This window comes from Anomaloglossus baeobatrachus, chromosome 9, assembly GCF_048569485.1.
Source record: "Anomaloglossus baeobatrachus isolate aAnoBae1 chromosome 9, aAnoBae1.hap1, whole genome shotgun sequence".
NCBI lineage: Eukaryota > Metazoa > Chordata > Amphibia > Anura > Aromobatidae > Anomaloglossus > Anomaloglossus baeobatrachus.
In genome coordinates, this window is record NC_134361.1 from 58,274,443 (window position 1) to 58,294,604 (window position 20,162).

The 20,162-nt window shown below is 44.9% G+C and overlaps 1 protein-coding gene across 1 annotated transcript in view; it reads right to left on the minus strand.

Annotated features, from left to right (window-relative positions):
• GPC4 (glypican 4) overlaps positions 1-20,162 on the minus strand; it is a 162,958-nt gene that overhangs the window by 67,196 nt on the left and 75,600 nt on the right. The window contains 1 exon segment of the mRNA XM_075322661.1: positions 13,755-13,913. Within this exon segment, the coding sequence (XP_075178776.1) occupies positions 13,755-13,913 (159 nt within the window).

A 20,162-nucleotide genomic window follows, 5' to 3' on the forward strand; every position in this document is an offset into this window, starting at 1 on the left:
GGAAGGGCAGACTGTGGACAGTCAGAGCAGGGAGAGAGTGTGAGGAGTCTAGCAGTGACCGAGGAAGTGAGCAGATGCACTGACAGGAGCGTGAACAGTGACCTGAGGGCCCAGGCAGTTAGTTGCCAGTGGAGTACGATTGAGTACTCCCGGAACCATGCACCAACGGGGTACAGAATCCTAGGTCAGGCAAACTCTCCAGGCAGACCTGATAAACTCTGCACAGTGAGGGGACCATCAAGGACCTCACTGACCCTGAAGTTTGGGGACACAGTAGCAACGGGAGAACCGGGGACAGGACCAGAGACTCTAACCCCACAGGGTTCATGCTACCGTCATACGGACTGCTGAGACAACCAGGAGGGGATCCCCAGCCGCTCTACGCCACGGGGACCCACCAACCAAAGACTGGTGCAGGGGAAAGAACCCACCAGGTCACTAAACTGACACTGGCTCTACGGGGACCTTCAGCTGAGACCAGCCGGCCTCAGGTGACCAGTTACAAGCTTTCAGTGAGTAAAGGCACCAGTTACACTACAACCCCTTGTGTGGCCTATCTTCTTTCTGCACCCATCTGCATCCCCTATCCTCTGGGGCCTGGCCCAGCTTGCGGAGGGCCTAACATCCAGGCTGCCACCAACACCAGACCCAGTAGTGAAAACTGTGCAGCGGCGGCTCCATCCACATAGCCGCAACACCGCAAGTGGCGTCACGTGTGAACATTATTCAAATCTCCTGTAGATAATCCCCCTTTTAAAAAGCACAGGGCACGGGAACGGGCAACAGCCACCAAAGTGACTTTCCCCAGTTATACGCCTCCCGGGACAGAGTACCCCATAACCCTGGACGACACATAAGCATGCATGTTTATTGGGACATTGGTAGGTACAGTTATATTTGAGTAAATTAAAGGGTTATCCAACAATAAAATAATTGTAATGCTTACCACTGGTGAGGGCGGCAAGTGGGAGTGGACCCACAGGGGATAACCCAGGCTTACCCTTTAGTGGGAGGGACATGCCTAAGCGCCCACCATGAGGCAGAATGCCAGGTGCCACTCCCAGGGCAGTAATCAGGACTGTGAAGCAGAGTGACCGCAGGACCGGGGTCATGTAACGGACAGGACAAACCGGGTACAACAGGAACACATTATAGATGGGGACAGGCAGGTGCAGGACTTCTGGCACAGGTCATCAAGCTCAGGTCACCAGGCACATGACATCGGACAGAGGTATACCTGGGACAGGATATCCAGCAGGGTCCAAGTCATCGGGGTCCAAGACATCAGGGTCCAAGTCATCGGGGTCCAAGTCATCAGGGTCCAAGTCATCAGGGTCCAAGTCATCAGGGTCCAAGTCATCAGGGTCCAAGTCATCAGGGTCCAAGTCATCAGGGTCCAAGTCATCAGGGTCCAAGTCATCAGGGTCCAAGTCATCAGGGTCCAAGTCATCAGGGTCCAAGTCATCAGGGTCCAAGTCATCAGGGTCCAAGTCATCAGGGTCCAAGTCATCAGGGTCCAAGTCATCAGGGTCCAAGTCATCAGGGTCCAAGTCATCAGGGTCCAAGTCATCAGGGTCCAAGTCATCAGGGTCCAAGTCATCAGGGTCCAAGTCATCAGGGTCCAAGTCAGCAGTCACAGAACATCAGACACAGGTACAGCTCGTGTGGCTGAGACAGACAGGACAGGTGCATGTGGGGGTATGGACACAGGTGCGGTATACAGGCAGGTTTGGACACAGGCTGGAACCAGGGAACAGATAGGACAGGCCGAGAACCGCACTACACGTGGATGGTAAAGAGGGGACACAGAAGACTACGCAACAGATAGGTGACTACGGGGGAGTGTGAGCCGAGGACCAAGCAACACGAGGATGGGCATGTGGGAGTGCAGAGGACCACGCAACACGTGGACGGCCATGCAGGTAAGCAGAGGACCGTGCCGAATGAGGATCGCCATACAGGAAAAAGGAGGTGGCAAAAACATGGCGCTAGGACGCTACAGAGTGCCGATGCACTAGGGAAGCCAGTGCTACAATAACTGTGTGTGATCTGCACATCTTCAGCTGTAAACCTTTGGAATTTTTATTTATCTTTTTTATTTTAAGACATGTATTCGGGGCTATAATTTGTTTTTACAATTGAGATTCATTTAAAAAGTCTGTTTTTTTTTAACAGAATCTCTGTATATTTCAAATTTGAGGTGTTCTGTAGTCAAATCAAGTGAGAGCGACTTGGGGGAAAAAAAACTGATATGGGGCGGCACAGTGGCTCAGTGGTTAGTACTGCAGCACTGGGGTCCTGGGGTCAATTTCCACCAAGGACAACATCTGCATGGAGTTTGTATGTTCTCCCCGTTTTTGCGTGGGTTTTCTCCGTTTTCCTCCCACACTCCAAAAACATACAGATAGGGAATGTAGATTGTAAGCCCCAATGGGGACAGTGATGATCACATCTAAAGCGCCATGGCATTAATAGCGCTAGTGAGTAAAATAAATAAAATACAAGCAGCCGTCAGAAAATCATTGCAGCTCACTAAAGAATCCTCATTATACATCCTGTAGCCACAAACAGACCATTCAACACAATGGTTATAGAAGGCGAACGCTAAAGTTTTAATAAAACCAAAATTGAAAAAATAATTTTTAGCCCTAAACTTCCTCAAATGAGGTACAAGAACTTTGGAAAACTAAACCTTTGGAAACAAATGAACTGATGGGCTCTATGCCATGGGCATTGATATGCAAGTCTTCACCTGGGCTTCATGCTGTCAACCAAGATCTACAACTACATGGACCCCTTACTGATTGGCTGCTGTGAAGTTTGGAGGAACCAGCCCATGAGAAAGCATATGGCACAAACAATGGCCAAACATTAGTGCTTTACAGCTAGGAAAATAGCAAGATCCCATCCTAACTGGTTTACCAGCACTATAGATGTAGTAAAACTATAAAGTCAGACACGGTGGTCCTCAAGGAGCAGGTCAACTATCAGAGGGACTAGATGGATGGGTCACAATGTGCTCACTTGTGGACTTTCCTGGAAGCCCGAAAGTCAACTGCCTCTGATGTAAAGTTTAATCCTGTAACCCTGTGTATGGTCTATATACAGGACGTTCTCTCTATATACACATTAGGTGAGCAATTATTAGAAGTTTGCCTATGGAACCAATGTGTTCAAAGTACCGGTTGTTTTAAAAATTGTACATCATAAGTTAGTAGCACACGTGAAAATAAGCAACCTTGTAATAGATCTTATCTGAGAAAATCGGCTTCTTTCCCCTCCAGTATTGATATTTTGCTCTTGATTATTTGTGAATTCTGTATTGAGTCAAAGCTAATGGGCAAATTATTCATGTTCGGATAATACTTACGAATACAGAGTACTACTGCAGTATTCGTCACGGCAAGAACAATGCTCGGGTCCCCCAGTGACTTGCATTAGGTTTATTTGTGACAAATACAGGAATAGCACTTTGGAGATTCATTACGAAGAATCTGAACACGAGTAGTTACTATTGGCCCATCACTAGTCAAGACATATTTACCCATTATGGAGATAGGAGATGACAGTTGGTGCTTTTAAAATTCAGTGAAGGCTGACAAGACATTCCTCTGAAAGTTCAGTTCTCCATAGAACTTTATGAGCACTGTCATCACCAATCTCTGTAATGGGAAAAATCTATATACACTGAAGACAATATAACGTGGATAGAGAACGAAAAAAATCAAACCAGAAGAGAAAAAGCAGAATTTTCTAAGAAAATATTGAAACCGTATATATACACACACACACACACTTTACGTGTCCTCCCCAATACGGTGTGCGCCGCCCCCTTCTCCCCAATACGGTGTGCGCCACTCCCCTTCTCCCCAATACGGTGTGCGCCACCCCCCTTCTCCCCAATACGGTGTGCGCCACCCCCCTTCTCCCCAATACGGTGTGCGCCACCCCCCTTCTCCCCAATACGGTGTGCGCCACCCCCCTTCTCCCCAATACGGTGTGCGCCACCCCCCTTCTCCCCAATACGGTGTGCGCCACCCCCCTTCTCCCCAATACGGTGTGCGCCACTCCCCTTCTCCCCAATACGGTGTGCGCCACTCCCCTTCTCCCCAATACGGTGTGCCCCACTCCCCTTCTCCCCAATACGGTGTGCGCCACCCCCCTTCTCCCCAATACGGTGTGCGCCACCCCCCTTCTCCCCAATACGGTGTGCGCCACCCCCCTTCTCCCCAATACAGTGTGCGCCGCCCGTCTCCCCAATACGGTGTGCGCCGCCCGTCTCCCCAATACGGTGTGCGCCGCCCGTCTCCCCAATACGGTGTGCGCCGCCCGTCTCCCCAATACGGTGTGCGCCACCCTTTCCCCAATAGTGTGTGCCGCCCCGTCTCCCATATACGGTGTGCGCCACCCCTTTTCCCCAATACGGTGTGTGCTGCCCAGTCTCCCATATACGGTGTGCGCCGCCCCTTCATACGGTGTGCGCCCCCTCATTTACCCTACAAATGCATAACTGCAAGGTTTGACCCGTTATTTAAAGCCGAAGCAGATGCCTTAATACATATTGTAACACAACCATATTTAAATTCCTGGGATTGTGTGTACATGTGCAGCACTCGCTTTCCCAAGAGACAAGGTGTATGAGAACTTCACTCCACCCCACAGCTGGCGCTACATAATAAAACATGGACTCGCAGCTTGAACTGGGCAGATTAAAGGGAAACTTGAAGGGAAGAAGGTAACAAGACACCAGCGTTGGGGGTTATTTCGGTTTCATATTGCAGCTATACAACCTACGACACATGTATATGCCGGTAACTGAAAGGCAGCGATAATCAGGTTTTTTGTGTATGTGGGTTTTTGTTTTTTTTATCATGTGCACAATATGCTCCAAGTTTTTTTGTTTTTTTCTAGAGGGAGTAAGATCCTGATTACAAACCATAAAGGAAAAGAAAAGGCTTATAGCACGTACAATACAAGATAAGCAGATTATTACCGGTTTATGACTTCATGGGAAGCGCAGTGTAAGGTGGAAGAGGAGAATATAAACCGCCATAACCATGAAGGCATCCGTACCCAGATACAGAAGGCTAAATATTGCCAAGGAAGGGAGAAATAACTCAATTTAATCTTAACTGGACTCTTAATGTCCACACAACCCCCTCCACATTCGCTCTACATTACCTCCCGCCAGCTGCCAAGGTCACATCCACTCCGTAATCAGCCACATCTATACAGACGCCCATTATAGTCTCCTGGCACTTTCAGGTTTTGGAGGTTTATGATCAAGACAATGCCATTTTTTTAAAAAAAAGGAATCCATTCTTTGGTTGGAAGCGGAATTTGATTTGGTTAAATGGCAATTAAGAGCACTTAAAATTTGGTGGCAGCCGGGGAAAAGGTCAGCAGGCCTCACATGAAAGCTCAATTGCTTCACCAGACGTTTAGAGAAAAAAAAAAAATGTCCTTCACATAAAGAATGCTCCAGGCTACAAAACCTCAGATCTCTGGCAGACCACTTGAAAAGGAGGTTAAAATAGCAAAGACTGATGTGACAGATGTGAACACAGCCATGTGCACACACATGAGGACCACACCACTGTGCATGAGGCTTTTCCGGTCCCTGGCTCAAAGAGGACCCGTCACCAGTGCAAAAGGAGCCACAGTATGCCTTATATTATTCAGGCTGCTAGCATGCTTCTATATTTTTGATTATCATCTTTTTAAATCTGTCGAATGGTTCCAGAAATGGGCCTTTTATTTAGTGCTTTAATGGAGTTTTTTTTAAGGGGCCGGTGCTCAAACGGCAATAAAAAAAAAAAAAACTCCCAAAGAATCATATTATATACATACAGTTGCATGTAAAAGTTTGGACATCTCTGGTCAAAACAAAAAAAAAAAAAACAAACAAAAAAAAAAACATACCAAAGAATCACATCATATACATAATATATCCTAGGTCATATGCAAAGGATTGTTAAAAATCCACATTTGACTTTTAGGATCGCTACTTCCAATAGGTGGCGCTGTGCTAGTTTGCCTCCTTTCCTGGAGAGAATTTTATTATATACAGTGGAACCTTGCTTAACGAGAACAATCCGTTCTGGGACTGTGCTTGTTAACCAAGGTACTCGTTCAGCAAAGCAAGATTTCCCATAGGAAATCATTGCAATGCTGACAATTCGTTCCACAATGTGTTAAATGCCCCATCCTGGTCCCCTATTCTATCATTCCACACATGTACAAACGCACGCAAACATGTACAAAGGCACGCAAACATGTACAAAGGCACACACAAACATGTACAAAGGCACACACAAACATGTACAAAGGCACACACAAACATGTACAAAGGCACACACAAACACACACACACACACACACACACACACAAACACACACAAACACACACAAACACACACACATATTATATGCTCACCTTACCTTCCGTTCCATCGCCAGTCTTCTGGGACTTGCTGTTCTCCGGTGCGGGCCGTGTATCAAGTGACCATAACGAGGGCGGAACTTCCTGCCAGAGCGCTGACGTCAAAGGCAGAGCCGCTTGCCTCTGATTGGCCAGCGCACTGCCTTTGACAAGCGGTGACAGGAACCAGGAAGTTCCTGCTTCGTTGCTATGGATGACCTGGAGCGGAGCAGAGCGGCGCGGCGCACTACAGGACCCAGGAGGCCGGCGATGAAACTGAAGGTACAGATATTATATGCTCACCTTACCTTCCGTTCCACTGCCGGCCTCATGTACTCGTAGTTCGCCGTGATGTACCCGGGAACTACAAGAACTATGAGGCCGGCGGTGGAACGGAAGGTAAGATGAGCATAGTACAGTACTGTGTGTGTGTGTGTGTCTGTGTATACATGTGTGTGTTTGTGTGGACAGTGCAAGTGCGGGTCAGAGTGTGGTAGATGGACGAAACCGGAAGTGTGTGAGGTGAGAATTTCGCTTGTCCAGCAAAGCTTTCTCGTAAAGCAGGTTACAAATTTACAGAAAGCTTTGCTTGTTAAGCGAAATTCTCGTTAAGAGAGTTACTCGTTAAGCGAGGTTCCACTGTACATACATACACATAGTGGCATGTAAAAGTTTGGACATCCCTGGTCAAAATTACTGTTATAACCAGTTAAGCAAGTAGAAGATTAAATAAATCGGTGAAAGGCATAAAGTTAAAGATGACACATTTTCTTTGCATTTTAGGCAAAAAAAAAATGTCATCTCTTACATTTGAAAAATGACAAAAAAAAAAAAAAAAGTGGGCACTTTTGAAGAGGTGTGTGCTCAGAAAACTTTAACCAAGGTTTCAGACATTTATTTAGCTTGTTAGGGTTATGGCCTGTTCACCAACATTAGGAAAGGTCAGGAGATGCAAATTTCATAGCTGTATAAAAACCCGGCCTCCTCTAACCTTGTGCCAAAACACAGCAGCTATGGGTTCATCTAAGCAGCTGCCTAGCACTCTGAAAATGCTGAAGGCACACAAAGAAGGAGAAGGCTATAAGAAGATAGGAAAATGTTTTCAAGTTGCCCTTTCCACTGTTTGAAATGTAAATAAGAAATGATAGTTAACAGGAACAGTGGAGGTCAAGATAAGGTCTGGGAGACTAAGCATAATTTTTCTGAGAGCTGCCTGTGGGATTGCTAGAAAGGCAAAATCAGAACTTCTGCTTGACTGCAAAAGACCTTCAGGAAGATTTAGCAGACTATGGAGTTGTGGTACATTGTTCTACTGTTCAGCGACACCTGCAAAAATATAGCCTCTATGGAATAGTCATCAAAAAAAACCCTCTTCTGCGCCCTCACCATAAAATTCAGAATAAGAAGTATGCAAAAGAACATCTGCACAAGCCTGATGCATTTCAGAAACATGTCCTGTGGACCGATTAGGTTAAAATAGACCTCTTTTTCCATAATGATCAAAGGTATGTGTGAATAAAAAAAGGGAACAGAATTTCAGACAGACATTTTTGCCAACCATTAAGCATGGGGGTGGATCAATCATGCTTCGGGGCTGTGTTGCAGCCAATGTAAAGGGGCACACGTCATGGGTAGAAGGAAGAATTGATTCAAAGAAATTTCAATATATGTTCTTGATGCAAACACACCACCATCTGTATATATATATATATATATATATATATATATATATATATATATATAATATTATATAATAATAATAGAGAAAGAAAAAAAAAAGGGGAAGGCTTCAACAAATGGATAATCATAAAAACGCATACAAGTCCACAATAGATAAAATCTTCACCTTGCTGCTTTTGAGGTTATAATGGCCCTTACAGTCCACACTGATCTAAACATTGTTGAAAATCTGTGGCTAGACCTCAAAAGAACAGTGCATGAAGGACGGGCCAGGAATCTCAGAACTGGAAGATATTTCCACGGAAGAATGGGTAAAAATCCCTCAAACAAGAATTGAAAGACTCTTTGCTGGCTACAAATTGAGATTACAAGCTGTGACACTTTGCAAAAGAGGTGCTAACCATGCAGGGTGCGCAAACTTTAGCATTGGCTCCTTTTCCTATTTTGTTAAACCTTAAAATTTTAAAAAAAAGTTTTGTTTTTTTTTTGCATAAAATACAAAGGAAATGTGTCATCGTTAACTTTATGCCTTTTAGAGATCATTTCATCTTCAACTTGCTTAACTGTTCACAATAACAGTAATTTTGACCAGGAATGCCCAAACTTGGTGATTTCCTCATCTTAATTTCCTGAAACAAAAGCCAACAGTGGTAGGTATACCCCCCCCAAAAAAATGTCAATGTCTCAACTTGTCATGTTACTTTGAGCATCAATTACAGCTGACAACTATATCTTCTGCTGTTCACAAGTGTAGTTATTGTATGTGGAGACATCCCACTCTTCTTAACCCCTTCACGACCGCGGGCCGTAAAATTACGTCCTATTTTAACGTGACTTAACGACCAGGGACGTAATTTTACGGCCTAAACTTCATTTGATTGCCGTGGCCATAGCAACGGCTTTCAAATGATGTCCCCTGCTGTTTCTTACAGCAGGGGACCTTTGCTTGAGCCCAGGGGGGGCGGCATCGCCACCCCCTATCGACGATCGATGTGATTGGCTGTTCAAATCTGAACCGCCAACCACATCGATCGCACTAATTTCGGCAAAAATAATGGCCGAATTAGTGCGATCCTGTGAGATCCAGCTATGAGATGCCGCAGTTGCTGCAGCATATCATAGGTGGACCTCAAACATGCCGCCCCCAGCCCCTGCAGCACTGATTGGAGCGATCATGCTATGACGCGCAATCGCTCCAATCAGTGTGCAGTGGGGCGGTCTGATCTGCCGGCGGCCGCCCTCCTCAGGCCTGTGCTGGCCTGCGAGCCCTCCCCCAACATGGCTGCAGCGTGCAGTGGCTGGTACTTGTGGTACCACGCCACCGCTGCTGCTGCCGCCGCCGCCGTCGCTGAGGTCACACTGCTGCTGCACGTGAGTACTGTGCTCACTTTGCAGCCCGTGCGCGCTCCCGTGGTGCCCCTGCGCGCTGCCGTGTTAGCCCCTGCCCGTGCCCCCGTGCGATCTGCTCCCCCCAACCCCCCCCCCCCCCCCCCCCGACATCCCGATCTGCTCCCCCCGCGATCTGACTGCCTCCCCCATTATCTCTATTCTGCAGCTCCCTCTCCGGTCTCCCCCTCTGCTCTCCCCCCCCTCTGCTCTCAACCCCCCCTCTCCCCCGACATCCTCTTACCTGTCTTCACCGGCCTGATCACATCTGCGTCCATCGCTTGGTCCTTCCTGGGCATTCTGCTGATCTGCCTGCTGCTCCTGTAAAGCTGTCCATCTCTCTGCCATCTGTTCCTCTGCAGCTCTTCTGGTCAGTGATCCTCCTGCTAGTCCTCTGGGTACTGTGAGTATAACTTTTTTTTTTTTTTTCCCGTATCCCCTGTCCATTTTTACACCTCATCTGTCCGTGCGTCCCGCCAAGCGCTGATCAGGGATGCAGATAACAGATCGGCATCCCTGCTCAATTTTTGGCGTGACTTTTTTCCGTATCCCCGACGCTTTTTGTATTGCATCCGTCCGTGCGTCCTGCCGAGCGCTGATCAGGGATGCAGATAACGGATCTGCATCCGTGGTCAGTTTTTGGCGTGACTTTTTTCCGTATTCACGACGCTTTTTGTATCACATCCGTCCGTGCGTCCCGCCGAGCGCTGATTAGGGATGCAGATAACGGATCGGCATCCCTGCTCAATTTTTGGCGTGACTTTTTTCCGTATTCACGACGCTTTTTGTATCGCATCCGTCCGTGCGTCCCGCCGAGCGCTGATCAGGGATGCAGATAACTGATCTGCATCCGTGGTCAGTTTTTGGCGTGACTTTTTTCCGTATTCACGACGCTTTTTGTATCACATCCGTCCGTGCGTCCCGCCGAGCGCTGATTAGGGATGCAGATAACGGATCGGCATCCCTGCTCAATTTTTGGCGTGACTTTTTTCCGTATTCACGACGCTTTTTGTATCGCATCCGTCCGTGCGTCCCGCCGAGCGCTGATCAGGGATGCAGATAACTGATCTGCATCCGTGGTCAGTTTTTGGCGTGACTTTTTTCCGTATTCACGACGCTTTTTGTATCACATCCGTCCGTGCGTCCCGCCGAGCGCTGATTAGGGATGCAGATAACGGATCGGCATCCCTGCTCAATTTTTGGCGTGACTTTTTTCCGTATTTGCGACGCTTTTTGTATCGCATCCGTCCGTGCGTCCCGCCGAGCGCTGATCAGGGATGCAGATAACGGATCTGCATCCGTGGTCAGTTTTTGGCGTGACTTTTTTCCGTATTCACGACGCTTTTTGTATCACATCCGTCCGTGCGTCCCACCGAGCGCTGATTAGGGATGCAGATAACGTATCTGCATCCATGGTCAATTTTTGGCGTGACTTTTTTTTTTTTACGTATCCCCCGACGCTTTTTTTTATCGCATCCGACCGTGCGTCCTGCAGCGGCCGATCAGTGCACTGCGTCTGTGCGTTTGAAAAGTCAAATGGCGCTCCTTCTCTTCTGAGCCCCGCCATGCGCTCAAACAATTACTTTCCACCACATATGAGGTGTCTGTGTACTCAGGAGAAATTGCACAATACATTTTATGGTGCATTTTTTCCTGTTACCCTTGTGAAAAAAAAAGCTGCCTAGTTGAAGCAACCGTTTTGTGGTAAAAAAAAAAATTTTTCTTTTCACGGCTCAACGCTATAAACTTCTGTGAAGCCCCCAGGTGTTCAAAGTGCTCACCAAACATCTAGAAAAATTATTTGAGGGCTCTAGTTTCCAAAATGGTGTCACTTGTGGGGGATCTCCACTGTTTAGGCACCATAGGGGGTCTCCAAACGTGACATGGCGTCCGCTAATGATTCCAACCAATTTTGCTGTCAAATGGCGCTCCTTCTCTTCTGAGCCCCGCCATGCGCCCAAACAATTACTTTACACCACATATGAGGTGTCTGTGTACTCAGGAGAAATTGCACAATACATTTTATGGTGCATTTTTTCCTGTTACCCTTGTGAAAAAAAAAGCTACCTAGTTGAAGCAACAGTTTTGTGGTAAAAAAAACCTTTTTTCTTTTCACGGCTCAACGTTATAAATTTCTGTGAAGCCCCCAGGTGTTCAAAGTGCTCATCAAACATCTAGAAAAAATATTTGAGGGCTCTAGTTTCCAAAATGGGGTCACTTGTGGGGGAGCTCCATTGTTTAGGCACCTCAGGGAGTCTTCAAACCCGACATGGCGTCTGCTAATGAGTGCAGCTAATTTTGTGTTCAAAAATTCAAATGGCGCTCCTTCCCTTCCGAGCTCTGCCGTGCGCCCAAACAATTGATTTTTACCCCATATGGGGTATCATCGTACTCAGGAGAAAATGCACAATAAATTGTAGGGTGCACTTTCTCTTTTCTCCCTTGTAAAAATGAAAATTTTATGGCTAAAGTAACATTTTTGTGTTAAAAAGTAAAATTTTCATTTTTTCCTTCCACATTGCTTTGGTTCCTGTGACGCACCTAAAGGGTTAATAAACTTCTTGGATGTGGTTTTGAGCAGTGTGAGGGGTGCAGTTTTTAGAATGGGGTCACTTTTGGGTATTTTCTGTCACCTCGGCCTCTCAAAGTCACTTCAAATGTGATGTGGTCCCTAAAAAAAATATTTTGTAAATTTTGTTGGAAAAATTAGAAATTGCTGATGAACTTTGACCCCTTCTAACTTACTAACGAAAAAAAAATTTCTTTCGAAAATTGCGCTGATGTAAAGTTGACAAGTGGGAAATGTTATTTAGTAACTATTTTGTGTGACATATCTCTCAGATTTATGGGCATAAATTTTCAAAGTTTGAAAATTGCGAAATTTTCCAAATTTTCACACAATTTCCTAAATTTTCACAAATAAACGCAAAAAGTATCGGCCTAAATTTACCACTGACATGAAGTACAATATGTCACGAAAAAACATTCTCAGAATCGCCAGGATCCGTTGAAGCGTTCCAGAGTTATAACCTGTCAAAGTGACACTGGTCAGAATTGCAAAAAATGGCCCGGTCATTAGGGTGTTTTAGTGGCCGGGGGTGAAGGGGTTAAAGAGCGGACCTCCGGTCATTGAAGTTCTGGGATAGAGTTACGGCCTCTACACAGCGACTCAGCTGATCTTTTGGGTTTTCTACTAGATTCAGATCTGGAGAAAGTGCAGCCGCTCCATTTGAAGTGACCAAGTCTCAGCTGTTCCCTAATGACCTCGATGAGCTGGAGCATTGTCATCCATAAAGATGAAATTAGGCCGATATTGGTCATGCAGAGGCACTATGACTGGATTAATGATGTTATTCCAGTAGTAGGGGCTGTCACTGTACCATTGACAAAGTGTTGGGCAATTCTGTATTGACTAGTCACACATCCCCACACTACCACCACCAAAGTCTGCACAACGCTCTCCTTGACGTCTCCATCATCATTGGAGGCCCTAATTTCTGCTCAGCATGAATCGAATCATCACTGAACAGCACTGAGGCCCACTGCTCCATCGTCCAGCGTAGATTATGCTGGTGCGGTCAGGTACCTTGCAGGTCATTTAGCACAGACTACATTGATGTAAAAGGATTTGAATGGTCTGACATGACACTTGGTTGCCTCTCACCTTTCTTTAATGTGCCTGGAAATGTGTGACATTCATCATCCGATTCTGAAAGGTATAGTTCACAATGAAGTGGTCATCAGCGTGGAACCAAAGGATGTCATCTTCTCTGCCTTTCTGTGACTCTTCCAGTCTCGCTGTATCTCGGTTGTAACCTGTGATGACACTCTAAGCTCAGTGGCCACTTCCATTTGAGAACATTATGCTTGAAGCCTCACAATGGGGAGGTACTGCTGATCTATTGTTAGGTGTCCTCTTGGTCTCACGATGTTAGAATGTGAACAGCCTCACGAGGAGGACGGTTTAATATCAATTCTAATTGAACCCTGTAATTTATTGGGCGATTTATGGATCAAACACCTGTTGTGAATTTTGCCGGTAAGCTCCTTGCTAGAGAACAGCAAATTATGCAAAAAGTACTGAAACATTAAACAGTTGGACATGAGCATCCAAAAACTAAAAGAGAAGGTCACACTAAAATCTTCTAGAAAGGTTAGAGGGCATTTTAAGATCTTGAAATTTCACCCAAAAGCCAAATATCACTAACTTCTTGTGGGTGGAATAAATAAAAGCACATTTTTACTAATAAAAAAAAAAATCCCTTACCATCAAACTTGCTGTATCTGGAAGAAAATACATTCTGCAACGTGCTACATGGCTCTGTGACCGCTGCCTTGAAATCATGTTTGCTTTGCTGGCTGTATTTCTCTTCCATTGCTTGAGAGCAGCACGTGTGTCCCGGTGAGCAGACTTTCAGATGGTCACCTAATGGGGGGAAAACGAAAAGTTAAAAACGATGAGAATAATATTCTTTATACAACACTGTTCCACAGTTCCATAACCCTCATAAAAAAATATGCTGCAAAGAAATGCAGCAAAAACGCAATGTGTAAACATAGCCTAATAGACCTCTCAGGCGGCCATTGTTCTCGGTAGTACAAGTCTCGTTTGCACGGGACCACGAACCGCTGAGAACTAGGATCTATCATCGTGATTTTCTCCAATTCAATGAGCGTTTTCAGTGTTTATTGGGCGATTCGCCGCCGGTTTATACTAAAAAGATTATCACGAAGAAGCATTCTTAAGATTATCTTTTACTGTCAATGCAGTTTAAGGCTACAATCATACACCCGTGTGAATTGTCCAAGCGCTGTATGATATTTTATTGCACATGGATCCTGTGAGAGCAATGGATCTATTCAGAAACCCATTAAAATTATTGATTCAAGAAGGAGATCTGTGAAACTCAGAGCAGATCCAAATCTTAACCAAATTTGGATCCATATGCGGTAAGAAATAAAAGAAAAAGACGACAGCATAGCAACATTTTCACGGATGTATGTATGCACTTTTAGTTGTATTATTATCACATTAGTTCAAAACATTTAACCTTATACACCTAGCTTTGGACATTCCCCCACTCAAAGCGGTCATCAACTACTCAGAAAACCGATTCTCCATTCTTATGTATCCACCTTGTTTTATCCCGAGGCTTGTGTGACATTATGTCATGCAATCCCTATAACTAATTAGCCGCCGCTTTACTCTCCTCGTTTTTATAGAAGTATTCTGTGGATAAGAAGCGCAGATTGGGTCTTATCTGGTGGGATTTGACAAAACAAATAGGTAAGGTACTCACCTGTAGAAATTGTGCCAGTCACAACTCCTACATACGCATAAAATGGAGTCTGCTGCAGCCCCGGAGAGACGAGTTACAGATGTGGAAGAAGGAAACCAAGATATGCCGCGGTGACATCAAACATCGAGAAGTTAATTAATTTCTCTTTTATTTAATCAGGTCTACACGTTTCAGAGGACACAGCCTCCTTCAGAACAATTATTACAGGAAAAAGGTGAGCAAGGTTGATTTTTCTGTAATAATTGTTCTGAAGAAGGAGGCTGTGTCCTCCGAAACGCATAGATCAAACTTCTGGATGTTTGATGTCAGCATGGCATATCCCGGTTTCCTTCTTCCACATCTATCTCATTTTTAGACGTACCATACACATCAAGAAGTGAGAGCAGCAGCTTCCACTTCCTCCGGATCTATGATATTTGTCCAACGCCGGAGAGCTAAGCCAGCACTGATTAATTGCAAGGATTGCATGACCTAATGTCACACAAACCTCGGGAGAGAAGGGGGAATCATAGGGATGTAAGATGTACAAGATTTCTCCAAAGTCGGGGAAGGAAACCAGCGCTGATTGATTGCAAGGATGGAATCACAATGTCACACAAGCCCCAGGAGATAAGGGGGAAGCATAGGGATGGAAAAGGGGGTTCTCAGACTAGTAGACAACCCTTTTACCATATTTGTCCTTTAGTAAAGATGGCCATATTCTTAGCATGTATACATTCTGAATGGGGACAAGAAAAGAGTGTCTAGCAGCCAAAACCCGACTCCTTAAAGGGCCCGTCACACACGAGATCGCTAACGAGATCGTTGCTGAGTCACAGTTTCTGTGACGTAGCAACGATCTCGCCAGCGATCTCATTATGTGTGACACCTACCAACGATCAGGCCTTTGCTGTGAGATCGCTAGTCGTTGCCGAATGGTCCGGACCATTTTCTTCAAAGGCGATGTCCTGCTGGGCAGGGCACATCGCTGTGCTTGACGCCTACCAACGACCTAACAGGGTCCTATCTCCGTTGAGATCGTTATACGGGTCGCTCATTGTTACTGCGTCGTTGGTAAGGTCTGACTGTGTGACATCTCACCAGTGACCTCCCAGCGACATACCAGCGATCCTTATCAGGTTGTATCATTGTCGGGATCGCTGTTAAGTCGTTGTGTGTGACTGGGCCTTAAGATAAATACGACAGCCTAATCTTTTGGTTTCCCCCCTCCCTGACATCTGCGGTTTGCAAGGTTTGGTCAACATTGAGCTAAAAACCACGGGATGACCAAATTACAAAAAAAAGATACTCAAGTGTGTTGACTCCAGATGCTCTTACTATATCGCGGTATACTAAAGAAGTGAAAAAAGGCTCTTTTATTACAGTCTTAAGCAACTCGGTTTGATCTAGATTTGGTGGGTCAGGGCAAAGGTTCAATCAATAAAAAAAATAAAGACAGCAAGCACATTTTAAAGTCATGTCTCTTGGTTAGGGGGCAAATTCAGAAATCCTCACCCAGCTGTTCAGAGCTCTCAAAGGATCGTTTGTATTCGTAATTGGCAGATTCACTGTACAGACAGTGACACGGTCAAAGGAGAACAGTCTTTTTAATTGCTACTGAAAAAGTGCATTTTAATCTATAATGGGGGCTGTTCACTTCGGGACAACCCATTATTAAAACTTTAATTCCTGGTCGTTTGCCAGTCTGGATAGTCCTCATGACCACAGAGAGAGTATTCTACCACTCCCCACCATCAAAAGAACAGACTAAAACTTCAGCTGTTCATATACTTAAAATATACAAATAATTGACCTATTCATCTGAATAACCCCACTCAATTTTCCGTGAAAAAAAAAATAAAAAATATTCAATGACCTATGGTAAACTAGGATTTTCAGAGATGGCACAGGTAACAAATCTCTGCCAAAAACATTTTAATTTTTTTTTTTTTTTTTTTTAAGGGGATGTTCAGTACTTTGTCCTTCCCCTGGTTTGCCCCCGTAAAAATAAACAAGCAAGTACTCGCGTCCAGTGCAGCCGTGGTTCCAGCGACGTCTGAAGTCGCATTTCCGGGGTCCAAGTGACATTGTTATCACATGCGAGCCCCGAGACTAATCAGCTCCAGTTTCCTTCTCCCCGCCTTTGAACATTTGAGCAGGATGTGAGCGATGCGCCGAGTTCCTGCTCAAATGTCCGAAGGTCGGTAGAAAGAAGCCCAAACTGACTGGTTGTGGGACTTGCGTGTCATATGTCACATGGGTCCCGGGAACGTGACAGACATCGCTGGAACTGTGGACGCACCAGAGGTGAGGATAGGCTTCCAGACGCACACCAAATTTAGAGGGGAAAAAAAGGTGTGTGGGGGGGGGGGGGAATATGGAGTCCGTCTTATAATCCGGTGGTGGAGTAGGGTGATGAGGGCAGTGTGGTGGGCATCCCAGATGCTCGCTGCGGGCACTGCAAGGCTTGAGGAGCATCCAGAAGCTGTTGACAAAAAAGAAATGGAGCCCAAAGTCGGTGTGTGCGCAGCTGGAGCACTCTGCTCAATTGACAAGCTAAGATACCATTTGCGCACGCGCCACCTCAGGGTGCCATTTTCTTTAGGGGATCAACGGGCCGGAGGCAGCGAGTGTGCAGACGAGATCTTGAGCAGAGGGCTCCATGTGTGTATTTGCCAACTCCAGGCACCATTATTTGAAGCCCGCACGACTGATATTTTCAGAATGGCGGCCCCTCCTGCCCGCAGTAAGCCCATACCACAGCGCTATCAGCATCTCCCGTCTCCGGTGACCCCTCACCACCATCCCCGGTAAGCTACATTCGGATTATAAGATGCACCCCTCATTTTTCTTCCAAATTTTTGGGAGGAAAAGTGTGTCGTATAATCCGAAAAATACAGGATTTATTTTTACAGGGGAGAACAAGGGGAATGAGAAGGGGGTTGTCCAAGTAGTGGACAACCCCTTTCATGGAAACAGAGTACCTATTACCAAAATCATTAGAGAGGAAAAAAAAAAAAAAACAACAACAAAACCATAGAAACGCTTAAAGAAATCAATAAAAAGTGATTTGCATACCATGCTCGGTACTTGTAACGATCAATTGAATGCACCCAACTCATGCACTGTAGTATAATGGAAGTTAATGAGAAACGCAAGCATTTTTTTGAAGATTTTCCCGAGATCCCTATTGATACTCGAGTAGCGCCCACCCAAGCATCCAACTACTCTTAATGCATACCGAGCCACTGAGCATGGCAGTACTCGCTCATCACAATGTCGAATTTCGGACGAGACTCACCTAGTCATGCTTAGGCTGCTTTCACATATCCGTTTTTTGCAGTGCGGCTCAATCTGGCTCAAAAACCTATGCAACAGATGCAGCGAAAAAAAACGGATCTGTTGCATAAGTTTTTCCATGTGGCCCGTCCGTTTTTTTTTTGTTTTTTTTTTACGGATGCGGCTTGATACGGAGCGTGCGCAGTGCAAAAAAACACATCTGGCAACCGGATGCGGTTTTTGCCACAGGACGCCGCATCCGGATGCGGTTTTTGCCACAGGACGCCGCATCCGGCGTCTATAGGCTTGCATTGTAAATCGCGTTTTTTCTGCAAAGCGCCGTATTGTGCCGCACTGCAAAAAACGGATGTGAGAAAGCAGCCTTATTGGTATACAAAAATACAAAAAATTGTATTCTATATGAATTGATTGTATGGGATCTGATTTTTTTTTTTTAATGATATTGGCATTATTAACCTAGAAATTTTTTTTTTATATACCATAAAATTTTATTCCCTGATTTTACAAAAACATATGCCATAGGGATGATAATACGGATGAAAAAGCATCCATTTCTTTTCTGGAAGAAAATTAGCCAATTTTTCGTTTGAGTAAATTATGCCTTAGGTGTCATTCAGACAACAGTTTTTCATATACATGCGCTTTTCACAGCTAGCGACTCTCTGGATCTGCAAAAAGAATGCATCACAGAGACATAGCCGTTTTTGATCGGAGTCCGGGCGCAGAATCACCCATAAAAGTCTACGGGTACTTGAAAGTCATGGACTATACCCCGGCAATATCCGTGCGCTATCAGTCTTTAACATTGTCATGATTAGGAGAAATTTGCAATTTTCAATTTTGCTTTTGGCCAAATAAGAAATCACTGAAGGTAAAAGCGGCTTTAAAACGCATTTACGAAAAAATAGGCCCAATTTTCAAGAGTGAGAAAATAAAGGGGTCTCTCAATCGCGGGACAGAAGCCGATGGTTTGCACTTGGTTTACAACTCATTTGAATAGCTATCACAGCTCTTCGCTGCTCTGCACACTGCATTACTATAAATCTTCTATGGAGAGCTCAGTTTTCCTCTCCACAGTGTGATTTCACCAGAATCATACAGTGAAAGGCGGAAGCAGTGCTCCATGGAAGATTTACATTTATGTAGTGTGCAGAGTTGCGATAACAGAGATCGCTACCGCTGACTATTTTTTGCTGCATTTTTGGGCTGCGTTTTTGTCCATCATTTGCATACAGTGCATGTTTAATAGTTTTATTCACTACAATAGCAGCAAATACGCAGTGGTTGCATTTTTGCACTCATTGCTTTCAGTTGTTTAAAAACGCTGCAGAAACGCTGAAAGAACAGACATGCTGCTTCTTTCAAAATGCAGCAGTTTTCTATTTTAATCGGGGGGGAAGCAATTGTGTGCATGAGATTTCTGAAATCGCGTACGTTTTGCTCATTCTTAAAAAGCAGCTTTAAAATTTTCATAAAACTCGTGAAAAAAAAAAACCTGGAAAAAACGCCGCTTGTGAACATAGCCTAAGAGTATGTGCACACGTTGAGTATATGCGGCAAATATGGCTGTAGCAAGAACAAGAGTTTTGGCATCAAAAATGCGGCGTAAAATAAGCGCCTTTTTGAATGTGTTTTATTATTTTTTATTAGAATTGGTATAAACCTCTGCCAAAACACTGAAAGAATTGTCATGCTGTAGAGTAGCAAAAAATGCTTTGATGGTTCAAATCTGCAAAAAAAAAAAAAAAGCAGTATGTGCATAATATTTCAGAAATCTCATTAAAACACTGCATTTTTTCTGTTGCAAAGTACACTGGGGGAAAAAAAAAAAAAAAAAAAAGAAGGACGTGACAAAAACGCAGTGGGAGAACAAGCCTTGAACTTCAGACATGCTTACCATAGGAAATCTGCAGCTCACTGAGCTAACACAAGTAAATGAGCAATGTTTAAGTCTACAAAAAGGAAAAAAAGTTCCAGGGCGGCACTCAGGGATGAACGGTGCTCAGGTCTATGGAAGGCATCCACAATCAAAATTGAAGAAAAAGACGGGCACTCTTCTTTATGCCGAAACGCGTTCTAATATTTGATGCCTGTAC